General features: G+C 33.6%; 1 protein-coding gene across 1 annotated transcript in view; it reads left to right on the top strand.

Annotated features, from left to right (window-relative positions):
• The window catches only part of Septin4 (septin 4), a 49,791-nt gene that overhangs the window by 21,611 nt on the left and 10,199 nt on the right, over positions 1-17,981 (top strand). The window contains exons 2-3 of the mRNA XM_072530269.1: positions 3,803-4,055; positions 10,582-10,770. Coding sequence (XP_072386370.1) covers positions 3,803-4,055; positions 10,582-10,770 — 442 coding nt within the window. The remainder of the gene's footprint in view (positions 1-3,802; positions 4,056-10,581; positions 10,771-17,981) is intronic.

Here is a 17,981-nt window from a genome sequence, read left to right as displayed (position 1 = left end):
TCAGGAAATAAATTGTGAATGTAAACGCATGTACCGAGAATTTAATTTTGCAATTTACATATAAATATTGTCATTAAATTGCTTGCAAAACATAACAAACATTTACCTAGTTTTGTTCAAATGTGAAAATAGTTTCCGGAGGTGAATTGACGATTAATGACATTTGCAATAAAAGTTTGCATAATTAATTTAGAGAAAATGTAATTTAGTAAACACTGTATTTAGTTTAACACGATTATAGTATGAAAAAGGAGATCGCAATTTAGCCAACAAAAACCAAATTTAAGGTGTATAACAAAAAGGTAGATTTTAAGTTAAACTACATATTTTGGGTTCCAAAATAGCTAACTAAAACTATTTTATGCAAGCATAAATATGCATACAAAAAATACAGCCCTTTGAAATTATACAATGAAAGTCATTTTTTTAAATCTCAATAATTGTTTCAAATTTTGTAATGAAGACGGATACTTGGCTTTCTTATATTAAAAGCCTTAAAAAACTTATAAAATCTCTACAATCCAAAAAAGTTTGGCAGTTGGCATTGTACGCTCCAAATTTTTGTTCTATAAGAACTGTCTTGCCTCTTAATACTTTGTCTTTAAAATCTATCTTAATTCCGTCTAACCACTTAATTCGCAGTCGGCTTCTCAGACTCAATATATCCCAACCTATATCAACTCTTTTAAAGTATCGATTATTTTGCCTATTTCAAGCGCAACGTGCGAGAGGTCTTTTTCTACCATGAGGCGGATTTTTAACTGGTTGAGAACGACAATGACTCAAGATAGGCATTCAGATTTAGCTTTGTTATATATAGAAAAAGATATAGTCTTGAAGAATATTGCAAATTCTTTTAGTGAACAGAGTACCTACAAAGTTTTCTTGTAAATAATATTATGTTAATATTTTGTTTTTGTAAATATTTATCCCAGTGTATATTATATGTATTAGGTATATTAAAAAAATAAAACCAGTATATTATAACGCAGTTTTTCTATTTATTTTTTAAATGCACGGCAAATGGCAAAAAAAATTTAATCCACCGTACACTGGGGTCCTGCTCCCCCCCCCCCCTGAAAACTGAAGCTAGCTACGCCGATGGTTACGACGTCTGATTCATTAAAGAGTTGGTATAATTCAAAATTCCATCTTTTGCGTCACTGCCCTTGGTCGTTTATAGCTCCAAATATTTTGCGAAGTATTTTACGCTCAAATATTCCCAAAATACTTTCATTCTTCTGCGTGCGAGTTCATATGTCTATGTTTGCCTCAGCAGTGTTTTGTATATAATAATTTTAGTTCTTCTTGTGTGGAATCCTTAACTCCATTAGCTTGTTTTGTTGGTAGTACTCACTAGCGAGCCAAGCTAAGTGAACGTATCAACACGTTCAAATATATGTCTTTCAAACACTGTTTCTCGTTCCTCATAGTATACTTAGTAACCAACATGTACTTGGTTTTATCTTCGTTAATGACTAGACCGACCTGCTTCGCCGCCGTTTCCAATTCTAGGAAATATCGCTCAACATGTCATCAGCGTATGCTTAGATTTGTATTGATCTATTGTAAATAGTACCTAAGTCTCTAATTCGTGTGCCTCGGACTGGCTTTTCCAAGGCAATATTAAATGGGAGGCAAGCTAGGGCATCCCCTTGTCTGAGGCCATCCTTTATCTCAAACGTTCTAGAATTCGCTCCCTGTATCCCTGCTCCAAGACTGGCCTTTAAGTTAGACGTCATTCTCGTTAATCGGATAAGTTTTCGGGTATACCAAACTTACGCATTATTTTTATAATACTGTCTTTACACTGTTGTATGTGGCCTTAAAGTCTTAATTCATAGCTTTGTCGAAAAGACAACTTTTATCGAGATACTCTTTTTCATTGCGCTTCAAAAATTCTGAATAACAACTTAACCAATTAAAGGTATATTCGGAAGCTGGCGACTTTATAAAATGAATGATTTATTTTTTTTTTCAAATGAAATTTGAAAAAAAAATCTAATTAACGAAACCTTTTATTAGCGTAACAATTTTTTAAAGCAGTGGTAAAAGTAGTGAAGGAACAATCTGCACAGAACGGTCGAATATATGGGTGATGTCAACCGAAAATAATAAATAAAAAAGTTGAAATGTTGTAACACGTAATACGTTTGAAGAAAATACCGTACAACAGCATCGTGTTACAGACGTTTCCAACCGCAAAAAAAGATGCCGACGTCTTTTATGCTAAAAATGTAAAATTGCAAACGACCATGGGAGAAAAGTTGCATCTTCAAAAATTCCACAAACTTGTTTCCATTGTGTAGCATACGATAACTTTTAATATCTCGGTTGGTTTTTCGATAAACTCAAATTCAAAAACGAAGATGAAATTTTGTTTTGTATTTTTTATTTTAGTTTTTGAAATAATTTTCAGATATTTTTCTTTTTACTTCCATAAATAAACAGTTTATTTAACGAAAAATTAAATATAAGAGTGTGTGTTGCGCTGTCGGCATCGATACAGTCGTGGTTATAGCAGAGTATGTTGCTAGCTAAAAGAAATAGTAGAAATAGTTATTGTCGCTTGGTTTGTGGTGGTTGGGTATTGATCTTTGTTGGATTTTCTAGAAGTCCTTGTTTAGGTAACTTTGTTGCCTCTTCAGGACTTGTTGTAGTCACGACCCTACAAAGATTCTTTTCAGAATTATTTTTTGTGTCAAATTGTCAATGAGTTTAATGATTAAATGACTGTTGATTTACGAAATTTTGACTTTAGTTTGCGTTGAGGTCAGCTGTGGCTGTATCTTCTCCATGGACAGGTATAATTGTCAAATGGGATCGGAAAACCACAGATAACCGAATTTTCCACGTACAGCGTTGAGTAAATTGACTCTTTTCCTGACCCTGTTACGGGTAGTCATCAGATCTTGTCTCCAGTTTAGTGCCTTGGTAAACAACACCCCTAGATGTTCGATCTGATCTCTGAATTGAAGCCGGTCCACCCATAGCTTCTTCTTTCTTCGGCGTTTTTTGTGCTAATATTAGGATGTCTAAAGAGTATGATTTGTATTTTATTAAGATTCGGCGTTACTCTTCATCTCCCGCACCACCTATCGACATGATTTAGGTGATTTTGAGCGTGCTTTTCGAGGACATCTGCATCTCGAGATGTTGTTATGAGGGCAGTGTCGTCTGCGTAAAGTAGTGTCAGTGTGCTTGTGTTTCGTTGGTTGGGGAATTCACTGTTGTAAATTGTGCAACGTGTGGGTGCCAAGACGAACCTTTTTGCGCTTCTGCTATGGGAGAGAAGGGTATTGAAAATAAACTTCTGACCTTTACAGTGATTCTGCGCTCAGAGATATACGAATGGATTAGTCAAACAATGGGGATGAGCAAGTCGATTTTCAGTAGTTTCCTCACCAATCCGGCATGCTATACTTGGTCGAAGGCTTTCTGTTCATCAAGAAAATAACGATAGAAAGTTTTTTGTCATTTAAATTTTGGGTAATGTGAGTGATGATTACAATCAACGCTATTTTAGTGGAATAACCTTCTCTAGAGACCAATTAAATGAATAAAGGAGATTCTAATTGGGGAATTATAATGTGACTTCGAACAGCCATATAAATACACAAATCGTAATACTCAATACATTTGTTCGATGTGATACTCAATCTGTTAGAAGTAACTTTGACTCTATAAATAATTTAAAAAGTAATTGTAATAGATAATTGTAATATATTTAAACAGAAAACATTAATATTTTTCTATAGTTAATAGCATAAAATACTTTAATATTGTTTTTTTTTTATTTCAGACAAAGATCGAGACTACATCGGTTTTGCTACTCTTCCTGACCAGGTCCACCGAAAATCAGTTAAGAAGGGCTTTGAGTTCACGCTGATGGTAGTAGGTGAATCGGGGTTAGGGAAATCCACATTGTTAAACAGTCTCTTCCTAGAAGATTTATATAGAAATAGAAAAATTCCAGAAGTCAGTGAAAGAATATCTAAAACTACAAGCATCGAGAAAAAAACTATGGAGATTGAAGAGAGGGGTGTTAAGTTAAGGTAAATTTATTAGATAAGATTGTTCGATTTTTGGACGTTCAAATTATTTACAGCTTACAACTTTATTTTTGGCTTACTATAGTCGACTCCAGAGATATATCGCTCGTCAAAACTCTAGCCCTGTCAGAGATAAGCATGGCGTGCAGTTATCCATTAATATTAATCATTGCAAATTAGTAATTTTATCAAATCAGACTTTTGAAATTAGTTATCGATTACAGTTTAAGTTTTGTTTTACGTTAAAATATTGCGAAAGAAATTTCTTTATCCTTTAATTTTTTTTGTATATAAGACGAAAAATAATTTCGTTATTGAAAGCATATTCAAGATTTTTTTATAGAATGTGTTTGAATAAGTTTGTAGCAAAAAATCTCGGGGACAGTGTAAGATGACGACCTTTACACTGTGACACAATTTCGAATAATCTTTAAATGCTAATGATGATATCAAAAAAGTCTAAAAATTGCAGGAATACAACTTGGGAATTTCAAGAAAAGTCATCAAAAGTTTCATCAATAACTCGATTGATGTTGCTCCAAATCACTTTCGCAGGTTTTCAATCCAGTAAATTCTTCTTTTTCCTGTCACGACCAAAAAACAAAAGGAAGGTTTTAGGCCCCACTAGTGGGAAGCCACTTAATTGTGTATCGTCTAAACAACTACCACGGTTGGGCTGTGGAGGAGTGTGCCTAATGGAAGATGGTAAATGCTCCAATCATTGGCAACACGGTTACACAAAACATGATACTAATGTCCAGGCTTTAGTCTGGTAGAGTTGTCTTGATCGTGGTTCGAGAGAGATACACTACAAGTGGTTCTTGAGTGAGATAGACAAGAGACACAATAGACAAGAAAATTTTGGGCACCACACTATTTTTGAAAGTAATGGGTAATCCTAATAAGTAAGAGAATGGAAAGAAAAGAATTAATATAAAAAACAATGATCAGTATATGCTGAATTTCACAAAAAGAATATGTGTAGCAACAAAAAAAAAATTAGACTCAAATATTTAATAAAATTCTACGAAGTTTAGGCAAAAAGTAATAAAATATTTTTTAAAAGTTGATTATGTCAATGGTTATTTAAAATTTTTCTGGAATTTACATAAAGAAATGAATAATTATTAACCATGAGAACACCTAATACAGGCTCAGTGATTCCTTGTTAAATGATAATTATATATAATTACTGATAAATAAGACAAAAAAATACATACAGTACATTCAACCAACTTATACCTCTAAATATTTACAAAATTGGCAGAAAACCTTTCGTTGCAGTCAAAGGCACGGTAAACTGCACTGGTGTTCTCCATAATGTTTAACACTTTACTAAATTTTAGGTATAAAATAAATATATGTGTCATTATCCCGTTGTTCATAGTTTTGCATATTTTGTTACATTTTTTTAATAAATAGTATTCTTGCATAATGTTATTTAACGTAAATTTCTTTCACCTACTTGTTTTTTTCTGAAACAAATACTACCGTGCTAAGGATAATTTATATTCAAAGTAAATATACAAAGTACTAAAATATCACTTTAAATTTTTGTTAAGAAATACTTCGGAGTAAACAAGAACATTTTGTCAATTTAAATAGTGGTGGTTAGACCATATGTCTGTTAGAGTGTACCGTTTTTGATACGTCTGGTTACGGGTTAAAGTTAGGATTTTGGTAAATATATTTAACTTTTTATTTTCAAATGAAAATACTTGTACTAAAAATAAAATAATTGTGGGAAACAATTTAATTGTTTATCCAACCATTTCTAAACATAAAAGTTATCAAACATAATTAAATTACAATCGGTATTCCTAATGATCATTAGGCTAATTTGCTTAATATGTTTAGGATCTTTGCAGGCAGTTATATTATATTCTACCTCTCAAGCACAACAGTTAGAAAGTTTCTGTCATATTGATCTAAACTCAGTAAATTGTAATTCAAACGTGTAATTTTAAGTGACCATCATGCCTAGACGTAAGTTGGATATTGATTAATTAATTGCAAATGTGCATAAATACTTTACCATGAAAAGAGACAATGGTGGACCTTTAAAGTCATTATTATGTGTAAATCAACGCGTTTGTGACGCACTCGGGATAAGTGAAAGTAAGCTAAAAACTGTAATGAAGACTGTCAGATATTCTCAAGAAGATCTTACTGTGACTGAGTATCACGAAGACAAGAAAACAACTCGTAAACATTCTAGGAGCATTGACTTACCTGATGGAGAAAAATTTGAAATTCGCAATATATTATATCGAATGCGTGAAAACAATCAACATGTCAGTTTAGATACTTTACTGGCCAAAATAAGAGAAAGATAAGTTTCTGAAATTAAGAGGACTAGCCTTTGGAAAATGTTGAGAGATTTAGGATTTAAATTCAAAAAAGAAAATAATAGGTTACTTTTATGCGAAAGGGGTAGTGTGGTTCACAAGAGAATTAAATTTTTGAGAGAATATACTAGACTTAAATCTGAAAATGCAACATTCGTTTACTTAGATGAGACATGGATATTTGCAAAGGATGGAATTAAAAGAATTTGGTAAGACATGAAAAGCTTTTAAGTATTCTTAAGACCAAAAACATAGATAGTAGAGATCTACAAATTATATCGAATCTGTATCAGAATCAGAAAGCATGAATAAGGGTCGAAGGAGAACTGACAGAGGAAGTAAGTATACTTAGAGGAGTTCGACAAGGGTGCATACTTTCACCACTCTTATTCAACGTCTACAGTGAAGTGATATTTCAAGAACCTTTATTGGATATTGTGGAAGGTATTTTGGTCAACGGAAATAGCATTAATAATATTAAATATGCGGACGATACGGTCATATTTGCAAGTGACATGGAAGATCTAGTACATAATACAACATGTATAAAATGCATGTGAAAGGTACGGACCGCAAATGAATCTCAAGAAAACGAAATCAATGATATTCTCAAAAAAACCACAAAATGTAGATAACCTGATCATCAATAATACAACGACCGAAAGAGTAACAACATATAAATATTTAGGAACGTGGCTAACCGAAGATGGAGATCAAACAAAAGAAATCAGATCTAGAATAGAAATGGCAAGAAACACGTTCATAAAATTGAAGAACTTACTTTGCAACCGTAACCTTAATCTAGAGATCTGCAGAAGAATGCTACGTTGTTACGTTTTTTCTACTTTACTATACGGCATGCAAGCGTGGACAATAAAACAGTCTGAAATCAACAAATTACTCTCATTTGAGATGTGGTGCTACAGGAGAATCCACAGAATATCGTGGACTGAAAAAGTAACTAATATAGAGGTGTTACAAAGAATGAAGAAAGAATGTGAAGTCATAAAAACTGTTAAAATTAGAAATATTCAATATCTGGGTCATATAATGAGGGGCGAGAAGTACGTATTACTTAGATTAATTATGCAAGGGAAGATACAAGGAAAGAGAAACCCAGGACGACGCAAAATATCCTGGCTAAGAAATTTGAGAGAGTGGTTTGGTTGCAGCTCATTAGAATTATTCAGAAGCGCGGCCAATAAAATTAAAATAGCGATGATGATTTCCAACCTCCGATAGGAGAAGGAACCTGAAGAAGAAGGTAAGACAACAGCATAAAATCAATAAAACACACAGATAGCGAAGGCAAAAGACAAATCATTCTTCATGCAGGAGAGAAAGAAAGCTTTATAGAAAACGCAGATTTGATTTTTTTTTTTCGAAATCAAAATCTGCTGATTACCATTAAAACATGAATGCAGATATGTATGTTAAATTTTTTGAGGAGAAACTGTTACCTAGTCTGAGTGAACCATCAGTTATAGTTTTAGATAATGCAACTTACCATTCGGAGATTTTGGAGAAACAACAAAAACAGTCGTGGAACTTACCGAGCATAAAAAATTGGTTAGTTAAAAATAATATCAATTTTCCGGAATACGCCTTCAAATCATTGTTACTGAAAATTTCGAAACGTAATGAAAAACCAACAATTTATATAGTTGACCACATTTTATCAAGTTATGGACATCAAGGGTTACCTCCGTATCACTGCCAGTTTAATCCCATCGAACACATCTGGGGTATATGTAAAACCATTATTGTATTGTACCATTATAAATCACTAAATTGGGGTTAACGGTGTCTCGGATCATAAAAAACTTCAGTTTAGGGTTGAGGCAGATATCAATGGGCGGTTTTCACATAATTGTCGCGTGGCCTCAGCAGGTAAAGATGAGGGACGATATTGCAGACTAGCGCTAGGAACCACACATTTCGGATAGCCAACTTCAACATCATGACCACAGTAAGACAAAGGTAAGTCGGCGATGAGACAACAGCAAGATAGTGACTAGTTAGTGGCAAGACAGCGACTAGTTAGCGGCAAGAAAGCGCGAACAGAATTGACATCAAAGTCTATAATGATAATAGATAATTAGCGGGACAGTTACAATATAGATGGATAATATAAGTACTTGAACTTAGCAGCCAAGTTTACTGACCTCGTTCGAGCTCGAACGCTGATACGTAAGTGAAATAATATTTGAGATATTTTATTAGGGGTTGAATTTTCATCTAAAATGGGAGAATTTTGTGATAATATAAAATTGGCCCTAATTATGAATTGGGACAGAGAACCGTTTCGAGTCAAAGGGACTTTTTCTTCTTAAGACGATCTACTGCTAGAGAAAGCACAACAGTGGACCATATGAATGGTTTTAGAAAACGAGCGGAGAATTCATGTATTGGTTCTTGGAAGTTAAGGGTTAGCTAGTAAATAACTCAAAATGAATCTTATGAACATAATGAAGTGGCTATGTTACGCTAATAATTAGAAATCGGGGCACATGCACGTTCTGCTGATTTTTTTGCCGTAAAAAAATTTTTGGGAGGAAATAATAATAATGTACAAAGAACAATGTTAACAAAGAACTAACTAGGATTATATTTAATATTTTAGTGATGCGATTTTAATGATGGGGTGTATAAGTGATGGATATAAATATTATCATTATACTTTTGGAGGATAAAAAATAATGTAAGCAATGGTGTAATGTAAAATAATGTAAGCAATCCATGGTGGTGAATTTCACAGCAAAGCTTCTTGTCATCAAAACAGATCTGCAAACAACGACAAGGTTCATAGGTTGAAGTACCTGGAATTCGTAGTGATCAGTACAGATGAAATAAGTATCACAATGGTGCTATGGTAGCGAAATATGGACTCCGGGACTCCGAATTCTGGCCCACTCAAATAATCACATTATACATATAAGATGAAATTACAGAAGACAGTGCTTGGGAGGGTCGAAAAATGTAGATTGAAATTGTTTGGACACCTTCTAAAGGACCATAATAGATAATCACAGAGAACATTTAGATGGGATCTCTCATCATTCAATCTTCGCTTATCCACTGCTGGACATAGATCTCCCTCATAATTTTCCATCTATTTCGATCTTGTGCCTCTTGCATCCAATTCCTATGACAACGTTTTAGATCGTCAGTCCAACGTGTTGGTGGACGACCTCTGCTTCGGTAGGCATCATCTCTTGGTCTCCATTCCAGTATCCGCTTTGTCCATCTATTATCTGTCATTCGAGCCACGTGACCTGCCCAGTTCCATTTTAGTGTTGCTACTCTCTCTACTGCATCAGCCACTCCTGTTCTTTGTCGTAGCTGGCGATTTGGGATCTTGTCTCGTAGTGAAACGCCCAATATAGCACGCTCCATCGCTCTTTGACACACCTGTGTGTCAAATGGGTATCTCTAGGACTAAGTAAAAGAGAAATACAGCGACCATCCTGGTATGAAGACAGGGGAAGAAGAATGATAATCATTGGTCTAGAAGGGCAAGACGCATCAGAGCATACATGGAGCTCAAGTTAAACATCAAGACTTCCAAGTGATTAGTATTGAGAAGTCAAAGGGGCGTGTTAGATGTTCTGAAAACTCATAGAATGCGTCTGTTTAGAAATATTCAGGCTGCTTCAACTTAATCAAAACTGGTACAGCATACAAGAGATAAGGTCTCGAATAGAACAAGCTCATACCACTTTTATAAAAATAAAGACTATTTTATGTAGCCGTGATATCAATTTACTTAAGGTAATACCAGGGCAAGGCAGGTGGTAAAAGGAGTTCAGGTTATCCCAGAACTTCTTGGCTAAATAATTTATGACAATGGTATGAAAAAATACGGCAATGTTATTCAGAAAGATGGTGGACAAGTCCAAATAGCACTTGGTTGCTAACATTTAGTGTTTCAAATCGGCAGTAAACGTCATAGATGGGCGATATATCTCTGATGTCGACTATACATTGCCTGTTTTGTTTCCAATGTTTGTCGCAAACCGAACTACATTATATTGTGTCTAATTTGGTTATGCAACTATGTAAAGTGTAATGTAAATTTTCTAAGCGCTCTCATCTCCTGCATCTGTTGGTTTTTTTTTAATTCAATGTGTGTTCTGTTAAATTTTTTGAAGTTTTAATTTAATTTTATTGAAATTTTATAGGTTGACCGTAGTTGACACACCTGGTTTCGGGGATGCAATTAATTGTGAAGAAAGTTGGAAAACTTGTGTCAATTACATCGATGAGCAATTCAGGCAATATTTCACAGACGAAAGTGGACTCAATAGGCGGAATATGCAGGATAACAGAGTTCACTGTTGTTTATACTTTGTGCCACCTTGGGGTCATAGGTAAGATATGTGATTTTTTTTATATTTTCCCTAAATATTTTATTTTGTTTTATATAATTTATAAAAGCATTTTATATGCATCAGAAATCTAATATTTGCAGCACATATAGAATTTTATTAAGGACATAACGTGAATGAATTCAACAATTCTAATACAGATCCATCCTTAATGTATGAATTGTTAAGTTTATCCTTTAGTTCACCACCGTATTAACACAAATTACAAATAATTCAAAATGAACGACCACGTCAATTCAATATTGATTTTAGGAAAATAGTGAAAAAAGCCATCACGTACAGTTAAGTATTTCGCACAAAACAATATAATAAAGAGTAATTAGGAGAAATCAGCAGTATTTTCATATCAGCACTTGTTCTTGCCGTAACCACTCCCCATTCACTTGCTGACTCAGTGCGCCTTCTTTCATGTCAGTGCGTATCTGTCGTGCTGCCCCTTTCCTCGACATAAGCAGTCAGCATCTGATACTGTCCTACAGTTCACTGCAGCTCTTCACTCGGTGCAGTTCACGTGTTGTTGTTACTAGTGCTTTAAAGTAGTGACTGTTTTCTTGTGTTGTGAAGTTATTGTGCTGTGTAAACATTGGAAAATGGCTACCAGAAGATGTATATACTCTCCAGATTGCTTCTGTTACATTTGCGGTAACTATACCGTTAAAAAGCAACAAAAGAACGTTTCCGATTTCGTTGAAAAAGTATATTTTGCTTATTTTGGTATAAAGTTAGGCAATCAAGATAAGCCTTGGGCCCACACAAAGTTTGTTCAGTGTGTGTTGAAGAACTGAGACAATGGTTTCAAGGTAAAAAAGCAGTCCTTACGTTTTGGAATACCAATAGTTTGGAGGAAGCCCAAAAATCAAAGAGATGACTGCTAATTTTGCTCCTGTAACGTACGAGGTTTCAATTTGAGAAACAAAAAGATATATTTCTTACCCTAGCATTTAATCAGCCATTAACAGTGTCTCTCATGGACCTGAAGTGCCAGATTCTTTGGATCTGGCTAAGAGATCTAAAAGATCTAGGCCTTTCTAAAGAATCGGCAGAAGTTTTAGGATATAGATTGAAAAATAAATATATGTTGACTCTGGATAAACCCTTGTCTTAGTATCGATGTAGGGAAAAGGAATTTGTATCTTCCTTCTCTTAAGAAGATGATCTGGTGTTTTGCAGATATGTTTCTGGACTTATGGTACATTTCAAATTAGAATATGCTTATAATGAGTGGAGACTTTTTACTGGTTCTTCAAAAAGAAGCCTGAAAGCAGCACTTCTACACAATGGCAATAAGTATGCCTCTATATCAATTGGACACTCGGTTGGACAGTTAAAAGAATGTTACGAATGTTACGAGAACCTTGTTTTAAAGAAACTCTGCTATTCAGGTGATTTAAAAGTGATTTCAATGCTGGGTCCACAAGGTGGCTATACAAAGCTCCCTTGCATGAATCGGAAAGTAGAGACAGAAAGCAATACTGCATAAAAAAAGCTTGAACCTTGAGAGAAAGCTTACAAGTGGGGATTAAAAATTTTAAGAGGGAAAGCCTTTTGGATCCCAAAAAGGTGTTATTTCCACCACTTCACATTAAGTTGGGGCTGATAAAACAATTTGCCAATGCGTTGACTAAAGAAGGGGAGTGTTTCAGATATCTTTGTGGATGTTTATCCACGGCAAAGCTAAAGGTAGGAATCCTTGTCGTCCAGGATATTAATAAACTAATGACAGATCCCAACTTTGTGGACAAGTTTCCTAGGTAACAAAAAAGATCCAAACTACAAGACAATCGTCGCAGAAATGATTGACAACTTTAAGAATCTTTAGGGCTGTAACATGAGCATTAAACTTCATGTTCTCCACTCACATTTTGACTAATTACCAGCAAACTTTGATGATGTCAGTGAAGAGCAGGGCCAAAGATTTCACCAAGATGAAATTTCATCGAAAGAAATGGGAAGAAGATACCAAGGAAGATAGAACGTGAGCATGATAGCAGACTACTGCTAGATGATGAAAAGAGATAATTCTCAATAAGTCCACAGCCGGAAAAGCAGTAAAAGAAGATTCGACAGAAAGCGAAAGCGTTATTATAAGGATTTATGACTTAAAGAGAAATGTAAGTGTACTGAGAATGTAGTTTGGAACATGATTAATAAATAAACTAAATTGTATAACGTTGGGTGAGGTGAAAAATTGCTAAAATTTTGTTATTATACCCAAACGTACTCCCTACTTTGTGAGAAAAACTGACGTGATAGGCAAAAAATGGTTTGCATTTTTGAAATCAGCGCTGAAAAGTACATAAAAGTCAGTTAGCAACTTTCAAAAAATATTTTTTTGCAGGCCTGTGTTATTTAAACAAGATATATAGATCCCGCCGGGTCTATGACTCGGTTAGCTGGCAGGCATACTTCGATCTGGTATTCATTGTTCTATTATCAGATTTTAATACATCCCTTAATGATTTTCTCTCGCTACGTCAATGGCTGTAACTCTGAAAAATTCAAAGTGTATGTTAAAAGTTAATTACATTATATAATTAAATATCTGACTCCTACTCTGCGATCTCATGTTTATTTACATTTTATACAAAATAGTTTCCCTTTTACTACCTTCGATTTGGATGGCAAGAAGTACTTTATCTGTGCCATGTTTATCGTGTTAATATTTGACTTCCTGGTTACAATGTATACATACAAATATAGCAGCTATACTTCCTGATGTTAGTTAAGCCAGAACCAAACGACGTTTTTATATTAGTTGTTATTGTTTGCGATATATTTATTGAAAACATATTTACGTTAATTAGTTGTGCAGCGAATGGCCTATTAAAAAAAATGGTTTTACTACGTTGTTCTAAAATTGTAACGACAAAAATATATATAGAATGAATGTAGACTATGTCGTAGGTGTTGTTATTAAAGGAAAAATAGAAAATAAAAATATATGCCAATTTTAATTATACTCTGTTGTTGTTAGAAAGTCCATAAATACCTAGCGTTCAATTCTTTCAATTATTTAATCTATTTGTAGACTTGTTTCTAACAATTGTGTGTATATTGTTAATATGCTCTACGAAGATTGCTGTAATAGTTTAATACATCTAAGTTATTATATTTATTAGGACTATATAGTTGCAACTAGACCAGGGTCGATAATTTTTGAAACTAAAAAAAAATTATAGTAGAATGAAACCTATGGGAAAAGGAAGAGAATATGCTAAAAATGGAAGAAAAAATAAATTCCACTCCATACGAGGTCGAGAAGTGGGAGGGGGTGAGTTTTTAAGGATAAAAATCGGTTTATCGCGATTTTCGGCGAAACTACAAGTGCTATGAAAAAAAGTTAAATGGCAAAGTTGTAGGTAACAAAAAGATCTACAACTTTTGTATTTACACTTTTTTCACATTACCTCAAAATTTTTGTAAAAAATTCTAAAAATTAAGTTTTTGGTTTTTTATTTTTATCTTTTACAAAAAAAAATTTTTTTTACGAAATTTGGTGAAAATTTGCCTTAGTATGTACCAAACAAACTGTAATTTTTTGGAATTGAATAATTAATTTTTTTACCTGATATTGATTTAATATCGAAAAGCACCCTAATTTTCAATCGAAAATTCACGCGTCAGAATATCAGCTTTTTTAAAAAAGTCCGTGGGCTTTTTGTTTGTTGAAATCTCTACTTTCCGATAGTGTAAAAAAATATACATTACTATGGCAAAAGTTTTCAAAAAACGCAAAAAACAAAAAAAACTCAAATCGAAATTTTTTTTTTTATCATTATGTACAATTTTGAGATATTTCTTATAATTAATACTGTAACTAGTCATGTAGCTTAAGATTTTATGATACATTGATAAACAAAAAAATTATAAATCCATAAACGATTTTTTTTATAATTAAAAAGCTGGGTTATTAATGTTTAATTACATTTTTGTCATGGGCAATCTTACAATATAATATATATATATATATATATATATATATATATATATATATATATATATATATATATATATATGTAAATATATATTTATGATGTATATATTTATCATAATATTATTTAGGGCATTAATTTTTGCCTCTTTGATGGCATTCCTTCGTCGCCTTCTGATTCTAGAATATCTTCGAAATCTTCAAGACCATCACCGTCTTCACTCCAATATTGTTTCCTGTCTACGTTACTTTCTCATCCACAATTTCATCAGAATCATTATCATTAATTTATTCGTAGGCTTTTTCCTACACATTAGAGCATTTTTCTGAGCCGTGACAACTTGAACATAAATTTGTGCATTTCAAACCATGTTTTCGGCAACCACATTTTAAATTGTTACATCCAGTTTCACAGCTGCAGCAAATAGTTTTGAGCAGTATTTCCGGGATCAATTCATTTTCTGTCAATTTGGGCATAATGCCTCGTTGATGTTGTTTCCAGCCCCAATCTGTTGCTTCAGTTCGTTGCCCAGCCATGTTTGAAGCTGATAATATGCCCTGTAACAATGTTGTTCTGCTGCACCTTCTGTGGGTGGGAGATTTGCCAATGCGAAAGATGATTTGATTTTTGCCAATTGATATTTTTGAAATCGTAATTGATTCAGCGTGAGCTTATCATTTTTGCACTTATAAATAGATTTGATTAATTGTAATCCATTTTTTGCGATATCTTATTTATTTGCATCTTTTTCATAAAAAATTTTAGCCCAAACTTGACAAACTTTTAGCGTCTAATAATGAATTTACAATAGTTTTCTTTCCTTTCTCGGCAAATCCGGATGTTGTATCGCAACCTGAAAAACAATGCAGAAATGCAATGATATTTTTGCAAGATTCATATTTGAAACTATTCGACGTGAAAAATTGATCTTTTACAGTTCCAAAACCTGGTTTAAGAAAATAAATGTCATTATTATTTTCATTTAATTGAATCAAAAGGACCAAAAGATCAATATCTTGACCCACAACAATGACAGTTTTATTTGTATCTCTGGCAATTTCTATCGAAGTCTTAATTATATCAGCATCAGCATCTTCTTCTGGTTATTTACAGAAAAATCCTTGTGACTGTAATATCTCCATTAACGTTTTGATTATTTTGTCTTTGTTTTTCCCGTTTGATAAAAAATTTTCCTACAAAAATGGTATTTTAGTATGGTTTTGATAATGAAACTCTGGAATATTGTCTCAGGTTTTTCTACGACTACGTTCTCCTTTTCTAGTTGAATGAGCTGCTGATGCTGGTGTCCCAGTTACTGATTTTTCAATTTCGGGATAGCCGTCAAAAACGAAATGGCTGCCTGCTGCATAATGTTTTTCGACATAACGCAAATGTACATTCATGATCTCTTCCATTTCCGTTTCATTTTTCTGCCAAATTACTTTGTGCAGTAAAAATCCACCGTCGACGACATGCACAATGCCGTCAGAATGCGTTGGTCCATTTGTACTCACAAATAATTCGTAGAGCTGAGATTTAACGTTTTTTTTTGAGACCATTTTCGGTAAGTGACAATGGAAAAGGTGCAAGTTCGTATTGTAAATAAGTCTCCATATCTTTTTTACTGTCGATCGTTAGAGATATTCGTTGAAATAGCAATAACGGATCGATTGCTATAATATCTCCGTTTACTTTAACGGAAGATTGAACAGTTTTTAGAGACAAGACTTTGTTTTTTCGATTTTTCGATTCTTCGAGTTTTCTTCGTTTTTTGCGTTTTTTGAGAACATTTTCCATAGTAGTTGTTCAGATAGTCTTACGCTAGCTGTGGTCTTTTGGTAGATAAATTTAATTATGTTAGTGTAGCGATGGTCTATTCGGCATTCTGCCAATGCTGTTAACATTTTCTGATAGCTTATGGTATCGAATGCTTTCTCGTAGTCGACAAGTATAAGTGCCAATGGTTTGTTGTATTCTGCAGACTTCTCTATCAGGTTCTTTATCATTAGTAAATTGTTGTTAGTGCTGTCTCCCGATCTAAATCAAGCTTGTTCTCTAGGCTGAAAGAAGTCTAATTTAGCGTCGAGTTTTTTTTGATAATTTTTGTGAAAAGTTTATATATGTGTGAAAGCAAACTGATAGAATGGTAGTTTTTTAAATCTGTTATGTCTCCTTGCTTATGTAATAAAATAATGACTGCATTGTTCCATTGAGAAGGAGTTTTTCTTTGGTAGATGCATTCGGTGAAGAGCTTGGCCAAAGCCTGGATAATTTTATTTCCACCTAGTTTGATCGCTTCGATCACTACTCCGTCATCGCCAGGGGATTTGATATTTTTTATTTCTAAAAGTGCCGTTTTGATTTCGTATGGAGTTATTTTTGGCATTCATTCTGATCTCTGGTTTGTGATTTTGGGCAGGGGGTGATCTTGTCTTTCGTCGGTGCTCTCATACATTTCGAGATAAAAGAATTCAACAACCTCAAGGATTTTGGTTCTATCAGTAGTAATGTTTCCATCTTTGTTTTTGATTTTGTACATATTTTTGTTGCCTATGTTGTTCGTATTTCGCCTCAAAACTTTTAAACTTTTGTGTTCTTGAATTATTTTAGTTGTTTTTCTTGTATTTTTTTTTCTTGCGACTTTTCGGATTGACCGGTGGATATCTTTATTTAATTTCTTCATTGTTGTGTAGTTGGAGCCGTATTTTTCCGCCAGCTGTCTTATTTTAACTATTAGCTCTTTAGTATTGGCTTAGTTTTTCTTTATGGGTCAGAACGGTCGGGTAGTACTCCCTTTCCGTTTCTTTTAGAGCCTTCATTATGCCATCATTTTCTTGATCTGCATCTTCTATTTCGTCTTGCAAGTCTTGTATATGTCTAGTTAGTGTATCTTCATACAGGACATTGTTTTCTGAGGGAATCCATTTCTTTTTTCTTGTTTTTAGGATCATCTTTGTTCTTTCCAATTTGACATTTAATAGTAATTTAGCTCAGATAAATCTGTGGCCCCCTTCTATTAAAAATTTGTTGAGTACTTCGATGTCTTTGATTTTTTTTTCTGTTTGTTATGATATAATCTATTTTATTTTTGACACTGCCATCTGGGCTGATCCATGTCCATTTACGCTGAGGCTTTTTATCGAAAAAAGAGTTCATCGTGAATAAATTTTCTTGGTGTAAGAAGTTCAGCAATCTTTGCCCTCGTACATTTCTTTCGCCATACTCATACATACTCATTGATACATCTGCATCATCTTGTTT

This window comes from Diabrotica undecimpunctata, chromosome 4 (genome assembly GCF_040954645.1).
Source record: "Diabrotica undecimpunctata isolate CICGRU chromosome 4, icDiaUnde3, whole genome shotgun sequence".
NCBI classification, from domain to species: domain Eukaryota; kingdom Metazoa; phylum Arthropoda; class Insecta; order Coleoptera; family Chrysomelidae; genus Diabrotica; species Diabrotica undecimpunctata.
The sequence above is the reverse complement of the archived record's forward strand: the minus strand, read 5'-3'. Positions and strand labels throughout refer to the sequence as shown.